This window comes from Molothrus aeneus, chromosome 1, assembly GCF_037042795.1.
Source record: "Molothrus aeneus isolate 106 chromosome 1, BPBGC_Maene_1.0, whole genome shotgun sequence".
Taxonomy (NCBI): domain Eukaryota; kingdom Metazoa; phylum Chordata; class Aves; order Passeriformes; family Icteridae; genus Molothrus; species Molothrus aeneus.
Window position 1 is genome coordinate 130,944,431 of NC_089646.1, and position 13,948 is coordinate 130,958,378.

At 37.1% G+C, this 13,948-nt stretch overlaps 1 protein-coding gene across 2 annotated transcripts in view; it reads right to left on the reverse strand.

Annotated features, from left to right (window-relative positions):
* Positions 1 to 3,472: 3,472 nt before the first annotated feature.
* The window catches only part of MTDH (metadherin), a 34,683-nt gene continuing 24,207 nt past the window's right edge, over positions 3,473 to 13,948 (reverse strand). The window contains exons 11-13 of one of the 2 annotated variants that reach the window (XM_066565075.1): positions 12,592 to 12,711; positions 8,626 to 8,782; positions 3,473 to 7,031 (exon numbers count right to left, since the gene is read on the reverse strand). In XM_066565075.1, coding sequence (XP_066421172.1) covers positions 6,961 to 7,031; positions 8,626 to 8,782; positions 12,592 to 12,711 — 348 coding nt within the window. In that variant the 3' untranslated portion in view covers positions 3,473 to 6,960. The remainder of the gene's footprint in view (positions 7,032 to 8,625; positions 8,783 to 12,591; positions 12,712 to 13,948) is intronic. The other variant, XM_066565085.1, reaches the window with a different exon arrangement.

A 13,948-nucleotide genomic window follows, 5' to 3' on the forward strand; every position in this document is an offset into this window, starting at 1 on the left:
TTGAAACAGGCACCTGAGGCAGCTGCCCTGTCCTAAACCGCCCCCGACAAAACTCAGTTGGGCTGAGACTACAGGCTTTTTTATCACTGAATTTATAGACTTTATTCCCCTTCACACTATCACTGATGGATTACATTCTTCTGTGATTCAGAAGCCATATGGTAGTGGTTATGAAAAGGATACTGTTTAACACTGCAGCAACCTAAAGCAGTAGAGTCTTTAAAGAACACATGGACCTGACAAAGTCTCAAACTTCTGGAGAAAATCACCCTGGTAACTGCAGAATTTGATTGATAGAAATACAATTCTTGAGATGCATTTTATGTATACCATAGGAAAAAACCCAAACCACTTATGGTAGCAGTGATGTAGCATTTTATTGTAGTCTGTTTTCTGTTCATAATTTTACTGCATTCAAACAATAAAGTATCTGACCAGCTTACCAGCTTTATGGCGTTTGGTGGTGCCATTGTTTTTTGGTTGTTTGTTTGTTTGTTTTAAAGTACAGTACAAGGATCATCTGATCAAATCTTTGTTGGCAAAAGCACATTTGAGACAAGATGGCCCAGCAATCTATTCATCTGGATCTCAAAAGTCCCCAGTGTTGGGGAAATCCACAACTTCCCTGGGGAGATTATTCCAAAGGCTGATTGCTCTCTTTGTGAAAAAAATTCCCCATGTGTCCAATTGGAACTTCCTCAGGAATAACTTGTACCCATTATCCCACGTGTCTTTTCCACGTGGCTTCTTGTAAAAAGGGAGTCTCTATTTTTTCATTAAGTAGTGGAACATTGTGATAAGTTCTCCCCTAAGCCTTCCTTTTTCAAGGCTGAACAAATCCAGTTCTCTCAGCCTTTTCCCCTGTCACAGGCTTCCCAGTTTGTGGCTCTTCTCTGGACCCTCTCCAGCCTGTCCACATCTTTTCTGCACAGCAGGGACCAAAACTGAGCACAGTATTCCAGTGTGTCCTGGTGAGCTCTGAGCAGAGTGGGACAATGACTTCTGGATCTCTGCTGGTGATGCCCTTGTGGATGCAGCCCAGCACCCCGTTGCCTCTCTGTGCCAGCACAGCACTGTTTGCTCATGCTGATCTGATTGTCCACCTGGATCCCAGATCCCTTTCCACAGAGATGTTCCCCAGCTGGGTGGATGCCAGCCCTATGGTGCTGCACACCTGGGTTATGTTTTCCCAGGTGTAAGACCTGAGAGTTGCCCTTGCTGGACTTCATCAGATTCTTGTTGGCCACTCTCCAGCCTATCCAAATCTTCCTGCAGGGTGGCTCTCTCTTCCAAAGCATCCACTTTCCCACTCAGTTTGGTATCACTGGGAAACTTCATCGTGGTGCACTTGATCCCATCTTCCCAATCACTTTCTGAGGATATTAAACAGAGTTGGGCCTGACATCAGTCCTGGGGGACCCCACTTGTGCCATGCTGCCCATTTGAGGAGGAGCCATTGGTCAGCACCCTCTGGGTGCTGCCTCTCAGCCAGTTCCCACCACCACATGGAGCACTCATCCACACCACAGCCCATCTGCTTTTGCAGAGGGAGGCTGTGGGAAACCACTCTGAAAGCCTTGGAGAAATCCAGGAGGCAATGTCCACCCAGCCCACACCACCCAAGCAGCTTACTTTGTCACAGAGGGGGAGCAGGTTTGTCAAGCTCAGTTTGTCCTTAGTCAATCTATGTTGGCTTTCCCCAATCCTGTGCCTCATGTGACTTATGGAACAAAACCTTCTGGTAGCTATCATAATTTTCCCAGGGACTGAATCAAGATTGATGGGCCTAAAATTCCCTAGATTCTCCTTTAAGCCTTTCTTGTGGATGGGGGTACATTAGCCTTTTTCAGTCTTCTGCCATACCCTCAAGTCCACATCATCCCAAGATGATGGAGAGCAGCCTTGCAATGTCAGCTCCTGTAATAGCTCACCCCCACTGCTGGCTCTGTGTTTGTGCAGCCTGGATTTTTGGTCCCAAGGCCAGGGGCCCAGCAGTGCTGGTGCAGACAGAGGTGAAGGAACTGTTGAGAGCCTCAGCCTATTCAGCGTTACCAGTGACTAATTCTCCTGTCCTGGTTATCAGCAGGACAGTAGTTGTCTTCTGTTTCTGCTTGCCGTTTTTATACCCAAAGAACCCATTCTTGTATTTTTTGACATCTTGGCCAAATTCAATTGGAGCTGAGCTTTTTCTTTTCTAACTCCATCTTTGCACACCCTGGCAATGTCCACATAGTTCTCAATAGGTATGGATCCATATTTCCATCTCTGGTATACTTTGCTTTTGAGTAGACTCAGAACCTCACAGTTGAAGCCAGGGGGGCTTTTGCTCCTGCTACATCCCTTATCTTTAAAGGGGATTAACTGGTTTTGTGCTTTCAGAAAAAAAAGAGCATTCTTAAGAAAGTCACAGCAATCATTAGCTTCTTTACTCTCCAGGGAAGCTTCTCCTGGAATCTATCCCTTTTTGAAAAAAATTAACACCACAGTGATTTCAGACATGGCTGCAGGTTATTTTCCACATTCACTAGCTGCCTCTGTGAACAGGTGAAAATGCAAGGTAACTGATCTTCCACAGTGTCTTTGAAGACTTCTGAGAGCAGAAGCAAAGCTTGCACCTGTCCTTACACATATGCCCAGCCCCTCAGCAGCAGAGAACAGCAGTTGATGCAGCTCCTACTCTTTTGGCTAACTAGCTACAGCTCAGGAAGGCACTGCTCTCCTGGGTCCCAAGCCTCTTCAAAAGACACATTAAAGCCTGGCTGTCTGAGAGCAAGTCCAAGTTACAGAATCACATCAGAGAGGAATTCTCTCCCGTCTGGAGCTTTGTTTGCAGACATAGCTCTAGGCATGACTTTATTTGTTAGCTACATAGGTAAGGCTGGCCAAGGAAATATGAAAAACTGTGGCAGCCCTTGTTAGAACAGCCTCTGAAAAAACCCACCTCAGTAACAACATATTTGGTTTATACTTCACCAGGTATTTGAAATAAGGAATCCCTTGAAATCAGTCTATTGAACAGCTAAGTGGAAATACTGTTAGTACAGAACTTGCTATCTGTGAAGAAACACCGTGAGGTGTTTCTGTGAGGGAACCACCTCATACCTAGTCAGTTTTGAGCCCATTGTGGCAATCTGGTTCTGAGTGATCCATGGCTTACCCTCTGCCATGGACTGAATTAAAAATACTAAGCCAAGTTAAGGGAACACTTAATGCTACAAATAAGACAGCAAATGTGTTTTATAGTTGCAGATGTTCCTAAGCATGTTTTTTTAAAGAGTATTGTATGAATTCCTGAAACTATGAGTTTCATGTTAAGGGTTTTAAATGCACTTTTCAGAATACACCTCTATTAAAGACATCACAGTTTCAGTTAAAAAAACAATTTTCAGTGAACCAGAAACCTTCAGCTTGGTACAAATAGCCAGAAATGAGAAGAGCAGAAGTTCAAAAGTCTCCTCAATGAAGGACCCACTATGGAAATCAGACAAGTTTTGTAATGCAACTAAGTTTCAACAGGAACAATCCATGAATTATTAATAACATGATACAGAACACAATCAACAATAATTCCCACCCCCTACCCATGAAGAAACAAAAATCATCCCACCTTGCTCCCAACATCCATCCCAACTAACAGCAGTTCTGTTAGTCCTGCAGTGAGCAAAATCCATTGTGTTGCCACATTACTTTCAAGTTAAGACTTATCAGTCACACAGCCCTTCCTGCTCCTTCTTCCCCAAATTCATTTGGCTGATACTCCTTGTTTTTTAATGAAATAATTCACTCAGAATTTTAACAGTAAAATATTTTTAGCAGAGTATTTTAAGAAGCAATTAAAAATTTCAGGCTTTCTCCTGCTGTCTCCTTCCAGTTACAGCAGAACAATGAAGAAATCTTTTAGTACTGGCCTGAAAAATCAGAACTGCTCATTTTTACTCAGTGGTCACCAGGAGGAGACTGGCAGGTACAAGAGTCTGTGAGGGACCTGCAATTTTTAACAACTGAAATCTTGACTGGCAACCTAGTTGAGTTAAAAGGCACAACAAGTAACAGATGAAAGTCTGCTTAAACCATGTACTCTGATGTCTGCACTTTTCAAAAGCCTTATTCACAGGATAATCCCATGGCTAGAAACTATTAATAGGGCAGTTTCAAATGAGATACAATTCAGTTACAACACAACAGTACTAGCAATATTTCTATAAATTTTTGAAATGCTTTTAATATGTACATTCTTTCTTAGTAAATATTAAAGTAGTGCTCTTCACTTGCACTTTTTTCTTTAGACTTCTAAAAGGGTATCAGAAATACAGTTTTCACCCCCCTGCAAACCAATGCACAGTTACCTTTGTAACAAGCACATATGAATTCTGTACACCTTCCCCTCCCCACAAAGGAAATAAAAATATGCCATGGCTATCCAATTACACATCATCACAAGCTTAAATTACACATACAAATAATTCCAGAGTATTTAGAAAAAAACAACATATTGGATTTATGAAACCATTCCATGCATTCAACGATAACAGAAAAAAAAACCAAAGGGAAAAAAAAAAAGTTTCTTTAAAATGGTGTTTTTTTGCTCTATCCAAGTACCAAAGTCTGGATTCAGTGTATCATTAAGACTAACCACTGCTTGAATCATAGAAACATGACAGTACATAGATAACCAAGTTTCTATTTATAGACAATATGATATAGAGTTACTACCTCTCCAATGAATGTCAAATAAAGCAAGTTTCGCTTTCTAAGACATTGAAACTGCATATTAAGAAAACAGTAAGAGGTGCTGCTAAATAGGTCACAACATTTTGAAAGGAAGGCTATATATTTATATGACCCTGCTTAGCAGCAGCAGTTAGTTAGCAGGGTTCCTATGTTTTAGCTAGTTTGTTTCTTTTTCCAGGATGACAAGCTATTTGACTAACCCAGAAATATCACAGATTTTATTTTCAAGAGAAAAAAAAGAATTTATGCAGTGAAAGTCCTTGGGGGCAGTCTCTTTCATTACATAAAATCTTTGTATTTTCTATAAGAGGCTCATAGCATAACATATAGATTGGAAACAGATTTCAGACATACATTAAAAACCCGAATTCAAAGGGTATTTTTTAACCTTTACTATGAAGTCAAGTAAAATTATAATATTATTTACATGCAAAGGACTCTGCATGATTTCATAATATCCTATTTTTCATGTTTACCTTAAGATACTCCTTGAAAAGCTGTACTTCGGTTCTAAATTTATTTCACACAAATAATGACAAATATCACTCATAAACATTATTCCCTCCCAGTAAATAAATCAATACCATCAATTTGCTCGATTTATTTTAACAGATCAATTTAGAGTGTCATGTTCCTGACATACAGGAGTTAATACCTGTGCAAGTTAGTATCCATTTATTAGGAAAGCTCTCCATTAGCAGGTGCATTTTCAGTACAATTAAACCCAGCTTGCTGCATTGTCTGCTCTTGCCTTGCAATACTGTCAAACTGCAGTTGAGTACAGTAAGAGCACAAGACTGTTGATCAGTACCACATGTTACAGCTGTTAACAATTCTATTTGTGCCACAAAACCAGAAGTCAATCATTTGAAAAGAATCCTGACTCTTTAACTGAACTTACCAGGTGATGTTAAATACCATCCTTAGCAAACCAAATTTTGTAAAGGCTATTTACAGTGTACATGGCTGAGCACGTACCTTACAGACACAAACAGATCTCCACTTTAATACCACCTCATTACAGTGCCTGAAAATGACAACACATCTTCAATGCCATTTAATTAACAGTTTCAAGCGGGAAATGGTCTTTATTTTACAACTGCTTTACTTGCATAATTTTTTTTTTTATATAAAAACACTAACTCCTGTCCAGAAGTCTAGACACATTCTACATACTACAGGTTAAGGCAGTAAAAAAATGTGTTCCTGATAACTGTTTTTGACAATGTCAATTAAAGCTGTCTGAAGCTACTCCAGTTCTCCAACAGATCTTTGAAATCCAAATAATTTGTGAGTGAAAAATTCACTTTGATTTCTTCAGAGTTTTAGTAATATAGACAACAGAATTGGGTGTGGTAAGTCAACAAATGTTAGGAGAAGGAAAAGTTTGATTTCAGTTCATTTCATGGGTTTAGAAGTTGAGAGAATAGTTTTTAGATGGGATCCTGAATCAACCAAGAACTGTAGGGAATGAAAAAGATAACCAATTTTATGCACATTACTGCATTCTTAAAAATATACTGTTATCTTCAATAATTCAAGTAAGGTAATAGACATTATAAAAAATAACTTCATGAACCATACTCAAGTTTCAAATCACATTCTCAAACTTTTAACCCAAAGCAGTTTTATTGTGTTAACTTCATATAATAAACCATGAAGGTCTGACTGTACAAATGGTTAATGATTTGCTCTTGAGATTCCTGTGAAAGCTAGCAGACTTGCTAACCAACTTACTGTAAAGATATGGCAGATTATGTATTGAATCAAAGCACTTTGATTTAGGCATGAAACTCAAATCGTTGACATTCTGTGCTTCTAATGCACCACTCATAAGAGAGGCAAGAAACACCCATTATTGTACAGACAATTATTTTTACAGAAAACCCTTCCTTGAAATTAATCTTTTATCCGCAGCGGTAGATGAGAGTATAATCTGTTGTAAACAGGGCACTGTGTTGTAAAACCAGTTTTTTTTAAATTAAGATCTCTCTCCAAAAGTTGGAAAAACAGACTCTTCAGAATGTCTTTCAAATGTAGCATGTTCTGTTTGCTATATCATAAAGTTACTTTCATTTGATTCCTTTTTAAAGATGTTTGTGTTCACAGCAGTTCTGTTTTTAAAAATTGTTTGAAATTTATATAAAATTCTGTACATGTTCACAAATTATTGCATAAACAGCATAATCTTCATGATAATATTCAGCAACACATGTCCATCTTAGAAGTTCATGTCTCCCTTCTTGCTTTTTTCTTCTTTTTAACTTGTTTGGGAGATTCCCAGCTTTCTTCAGACTTTGCTAAAAAACAAAACATAATTATAGTGTTAACCCTGAGAACATTTACACAGAATTGGCTTTTAAAATCCTGGATAATACACACTGTATTATTAGGAAGTGATTCAGATTAATCAACTAGATGTTTTATTCACCTGCTTCAAATGAAAATAATTTCATTTGAAATGCATCTAACACAATATTTGCCAATTTCATCCTACTTTTTAATCCCACAAATACTTAAAGAGTGATAAATGTCAAAGGCCATTCATTTTGCAAATGTATTACTTACAGTAGAGTCATTGTTATTTTCTGGCCTAGAAAATAATGTACACAATTGACATTAAATGCTCACTCTTACCAGATTACACTGCTCTTAACCACTACATCTGAGTTTTTAAAATTATTGAACTATGTAAAGATGTGATTACATGGAATCCATAATCTAGTAAAGAAGCACTACGTTCTTAATAAAACAGACTGCCTTAAAACATGCTGGCTGCCAAAAGTGTTAAAAAACATTAAGTATTGTACATACTGAACCTAAGAGATGTTCTTTCAATTGCTGAAACACGAATCAATCGCAAAAGATTTCATATTTTAGAACCAGAACAAAAAGTTCTAAGTTGATACACTGACTTGAAATATTCCATTGTTTCATGTGTTCAAAGCCAAGAAGCCAATTAATGCAGCTGAATGAGCTTTTGTAATTATAAAGTCATCATGTTTCTTCTGAAGTCATTAAAACCTCATTTAGTACTTCAACACTTAGTCAGCAACTTATTATAGATTGTCACTACTTATTAATTTTATTAAAGAATCTGAATCAAAACATCTTTTTTTTTTCCCCAAGCAATACCTTTCACATCCTCACTTCCCTTCTAAATTTCCTGTTTTACTGTGTGAGTGCTTCAAATGCTTTTGATTGCGAACACTCCTGTCAAGTACAACAGAGGGTACATTTGACATTCCTAGGCACAGCATATTTTCAAAAAACAATATACCTGCAGCAATTTAGCCAGATCTATGTGCTGTTAGACTCCAAAAAAAAAACCTCCACCCAATATCTTTCTACTCCCAAATAACCAACTGCTTCCCTCTATGATTACATGGAAGCATACGGAAAAGATGCTAATGAGCTAAATTGAGAAATCAAAGACCTCAGTAGGCTGAAAATTGAATTATTTGTATTTTTTCCCAAATTTCTGGTAGCTAAATATTCTGTCAACTGCAATGTTAGTAACCATCTGTTCTCCACTGAAGACTTGCGAGCAGCCCTTTGAAACGATGTTGGCAGAACTCCTTAGTCACAGCACAGAGCTCCAGTCCCAGCGGTGATGAGTACATCCAAATGTCCGTTAAGGACTGGACAAGCCCAACAGACATTTTCAGTCATCCAAGCATATGAAGCCAATTTTTCATCACAATGAAAACAAAAATATCAAGGTACTGTTAACTTTAAGGAAGTAAAAAATATGGCAAGATGTATAAATAAGACACAATGATCTGATATGGCACTTTAAACTCAAAACCCCAGGGCAAAGTATTCTGACTACACTCTATGGGGAAAAAGCACATCCTAACTTCAGACAAATACACTGCACTGAGAGATACTTACTCTGTGGAGGAGGCACACTGTTTTGCTTAATACTGGGACTAGAAACATCTGTCTCTTGCAGCATCTGTGGCACTTGGGAAGCGATCTTGTCAGAATTGCTCTCTGATACAATTACAGATGGCTCAGTAGAAACAGCAAGCGAAGGAGCCTCCTCAGACTAATTGAGAAACAAAAATACAAGTTTCCAAAAGTTTAAGTAATACAAAAGCAAACACTCTTAAATGGTGTTATTTTGGCAGTATACTTAGCAGCTGCTGAGAAGATGGCATTGAAAAATTAAGTCAATATTAAAATCCTGAAAAATTTTAAATTGAGGTTGTAATACTATGACTGCCATCTAGTGCCAACATTCTTAATTGCATACAAGCAAAGATAACACTAATTCTTAAAATACAGTGCATGCAAAGAAAGGGAGACCAATCTATAAATCACCAAGACCCTAAAAGGATTCTAGAATATTCAGCAGAGATGTGAAACAGTGACAGATATGCGAAACAGTGACAGATATGCATTTGGTTGCAAGGTAAGCAGGCAAGTTAAATAGGACCAAAGAGATAACTCAAATCCAAAACAAATCACATCTCCAGTCATTCCTATAAACTGCTCAAGACACTCTGTATGCTTACAGAATAACAAATATTGGCAAAAGCAGTCAGCAAGTATTTCAGTGGAGCTTACTGCAGAAATAGCTGCCAAGTGAAAGGTACCTGTGGTATTTTTCAATTATCTAGTTGATTTTGAAGGTTCCCACTATGGAGACAAAACTGTACCCTAGTGTGTAGTACTTATTGTAATTAAAATTACAGCAAAACAGAAAAAAAACCATTTTGACATTTGAATAGGAAAGTCAGAATATAAAAAACATAAGATCCCACACCAAGTCACCAAATGACAGAAGGCTTCAAAAAAGAATGTATTAGAACACAGCATCTCGCCAAGCAATAAACCCCATACTTTAAGATGTTATTAAGAAACCATAGCTGTAGTTGTGTCACAACAGCTGAGACCTGGAACTATGAAAACCAAATACTGAAGTCTACGTCCCTGGATGCAGATGTACAGATCCTACATCATAGTCATCAGTTTTTACTTCTTCCATCACTATAACGTAAGCATCTCAAAAATTCAGTCAGAACATCCAAGAGCAAAAAAATATAAATTTATTTTTTAATTGTATCATACTAAGCAAGAAATTAAAGAGCTTTAGTTGAAAAAAACCAACACATGAATTTAAAGGATAGCAGTTCTCTGACCTTGCATGAATAGTTTGCTGTGCTCTTACACATCAACTGAAACAAGTTTTTTTAATATCTATAATTGCAGCAGTTCTCTCAATCTACTGAAAAATTAGTAATCTCAAATCTTTTTATAGATCAACCATGCTGAAAAAATGAACTCCCAGCCTACAGGAATTCCAAGCTTAGCCAATTCTAATGTTGTCTAATAGTTAGCAATCATCAGTTACATAAATAAATGAACTTAACAAACTGTGATTTCTAAAACAAAAGGAGGACATAAAGCTTCTAGTGCAAGGTAATCAATTCAGGTTTGGCATCACAGTTTTGTTAGGACAGTCACACTTGACCAGCAGGTAAATCGACTCAATTAAGGTTTTAATAGCTCAGCTGCCTCAGGTTGACTAAGAAACATGTTGCAGCTTGAGTGTTACAGCATAAAGTATTACTGCAAATGTAATGCTACAAATACATAGAGCACTATCTGGAAATTTTTCCAAATAGTTCTGTCCAAATTTTGAATACAGGAAAGTGGGTAGTGATGAAGACATTAAAAAATGGGTACTACTCTTTGCTAGATATACTCTCTGCTAATTCAGAAAAGAGGCCTGAAACAACAAATAAAGCCTATTAGATGATATAAATAGTTATGTGCATAATTCTGTGATTCAATAATGAAGTAGTGACTTGTCAAACTGTTACTTCTTTTTCCAAGTATCTCTCTTCATTTAAAACTTGTGCCAGCTGATAAAGTGCAGAAGGTTTCAATGCAGCCCAATGTAGCATGGGGGCAATACCATCACCAGATACTGTGATGTGAAACACAAGGTTCAACATTCAGCTGTTTCTGATGGTTATGATGATACACTGAATAACAACTTGTTTGTACCCAGTTTGTTTTCCCCTATATTTCATTCTTGTGTTTTGGAGCATTTGCTTAAGGCTAAACTACCTACCTACCTTGGAAACTTAAGTTATCCATTCCACACATCACTCACAGACAGTTTCTAAAACTTTTTACAACAGCCAAGTCAAACAATACTGGAAGGCATCTTTGCATGTGTGAAATTACAATGAAGCCAAATCTGATAGCCAATCTCCTTTATCAAGGAGACTTGATAAAGACTGACAGAGCATCTGCACTGTCAGACAACAATTCACAAGTTGTCCTTTATCAACTTTAGTTTCAGAGAATATTAGTAATAATTTTGTTTGTCCTTTGCCTCCATACTAAGTTTAATACAGAACATGTCTTGTTTCACAGTTACCACTTACACAGCTATACACAGACACATAGATTAACAGATTGAGTTTAAGGTTCAAGAGTAACAGAAGCCCTCAAGCCTCAAAAAGGGTGTAGTGCAGGTCTACATGAGATGCTGATGCCATCAAATCACCTAGGAAGTTGGGTGTGATAATAAACAGTAAAGCACTGAGCAAAATCTACTGAAACTGGGCTTGTATTTGGTAGTGCTGACAGCTTGTGAGAAAAAAAATTAACTGCAGATATTTTTCAAATCAATTTAGATTTCTGAAGAACAGAATCTATAGTCTTCCAGGAAGCACTATTGTGCCTTCTTCTAGAAGTCAAAAACCTGCCACCTTGATGTCACAATCCAAGTTTTCGGTCTACACATTTTCAACTAAAGCCTCTAAAATAAAACAAAACCTCACACTTTCAGGAGTTTGCATATGCAAGCAGATGTCTTTTCAAATACAGCTTCAAAAAAAAAAACCACAAAACCAAACAATACACTAGTCAGGATAGAATAGGCAGCTGTTGCCAACCTTGATTAAAGGCTGAACTGATCTAATTGGTTCTGCTAAATAACTGTAGTAAAGCTCTTACTTTGATAAGCCTTAAGTATGTCTGAATATGCTTTTCAAGACATTTTCAACCAAAAAAGTACTTCTGTACTTTTTATTTGTTGACTTGCAGTCCCTTGTAAAAGATTTCATTTTGATGTTTTCATTTGACTCTTAAGAACTCATTATTTTTATGAAACTAATGTTTAGCAATTAAAAATTAAATCTCAGTATTCTGATATATACTCTCTGGTATCAAACTGCCGTGCCACTACCATCATTCACTCTTTATAGAAATTAAAATCAAAAACCAAAGCCACGAGAAATATAAATATTTTAAACCTTCCAAGAATGAGATGCTTTGTTGGGTAGCAGTACCTAAGAAAGCTGCTGTTAGGAGAAAGATGAAAGAGAATTTGTATTGTCTAGAATATGTTTCAACGAAGCAAACAGTTTGTGAATTGGTTCAAATAACACCTTTTCTTACTCAGCCATTAAGCTCAGTACAGCTATCAAAAATCAATTTTAGATTGCATTTAAGTCAGAATATTTTAAGTTAGTAACACTTCATTCTGTTGCAACATAACAGTAGAATATGCCACTAGTCTTCTGCTCAGATCTCTTAGTTCTTAGGTTTCTACATTTCCAAGTTTTTAACCATTGCTTGAATATTCAAACAAGAAAGTAACTTGCCAGTAAAGAAAGTCTCTACTGATTTGGAAGATACTGCTTTACAGAGTAGACATACTTTTTAAAACTCACAGCTGACCTGTCCCTAAAATTCAACTGTTCAATTCCCTTTATATTCATAAACATACAGCCTGAAACAGTATTCCTACTGTGACCTTATCTACACAAATGAATTTGTTAAATGACTTGAGCACTTCCAAATCAAACTAACATAAATCAAATTTTGCATCCCTACCTTAGCTGGTTCACTAGTACTTATGGTCTTCAAAGAAAAAGCTCTTTCCTGCTGTGCTTGAACTTTTGAGGTATCCGCCTGAAATTGCTCTCCAGCTTCTCTATCCAGTTCTTCAGCATCCTACAAAAAGGGGAGTGGGAGGGGAAAAAAGAAGAGCCTGTGTTTGTAGTCAAGTTCTGACTCTTCTCCCCTGTCAATGAGTTTTGTTGCCATAATCAGCTTCTATAAATCAGAAAATCTATCAAAAAGACTAATTGAAGTAGTGGGCTCATACTAGCCTATGCTAACACTCAAAATGTATAGAATAACATAATAAAGAAATACCCATAGAATCCAATAAAGTCCAGAAAGCTTCATGTATACTAGCAAAAATCCCAATCTCAGAACGAACTGCACTTCACACTCCTGTTAAATTATAAGAATGTGAAATTAAAATTAATTTACTCTACACACTTAGCAAAAGTATCACAATGACACTTGACTGCTCTTGGTTCTGTGCTTTGTTACAAGTTTTAAATGCAAGCTGCATAGTTTTCTATCCTTATTACACTTTAATATTTTAGCAACGCAGCTTATTTTACCATAATGCTTGTAAAGTAACCCTCAGTACAGAAGTTGGAAATATATCCAAAGTACCCAAGAGTCTCAACCTTTACTCCTTAAACAATCTAAAGTGGAAAGTTTTCATTTTTAATGTGGAATTACAGTAGTTACACTTGTTAGTGGCGCTAGAAGAATCCTGTGGTTGTGAAGAGGTCTGAGTTTAAACTGCAAACACTGTTCCTTCACTCATTTCCTTATGAAAATGCAGTCACAGCCTAAGTCTGATTCCTGACAGTAAGGAACATATATTGGCTTACTCCAAGCTCTTCAGCTGGCTTCTACTGCCTTAACAAACACTGAAGTCAAGAAATGAGTGTGAACATTAGAGTATAATCAATGAGAAAGATGAAGATGTTTGAATGAACGTGCTCCAACCTTAGAGGGTAAGTACACAAATTTTAAATGAGTTTGAAGTAGGACTGGCAAGTTAAATTACTAAACTGTTATAACAAGGGTAGCTTCTGTGAGCTGTTCAGTCTGCCCCTATCAAGCAAAACTCCCAACTCTACATAAGAACTTATCTGTGTTAAATTTTTATCTGTAAAATGATGACTTCATAGACTGATGGACGGAAAGAAGTAACAAAATTGGAACGGTTGGAGAACAATTAGTAGAATAACAAATATGATTATGTTAATATAGAAAGTAGGATTCGACATATATAATTTAAAAGACAGCTCACAAGCAATGGGAAAAAATTCAGAATGCTCTCACTGACCTTAAGATTCATGTAGGACACTCACAAACACGTGTT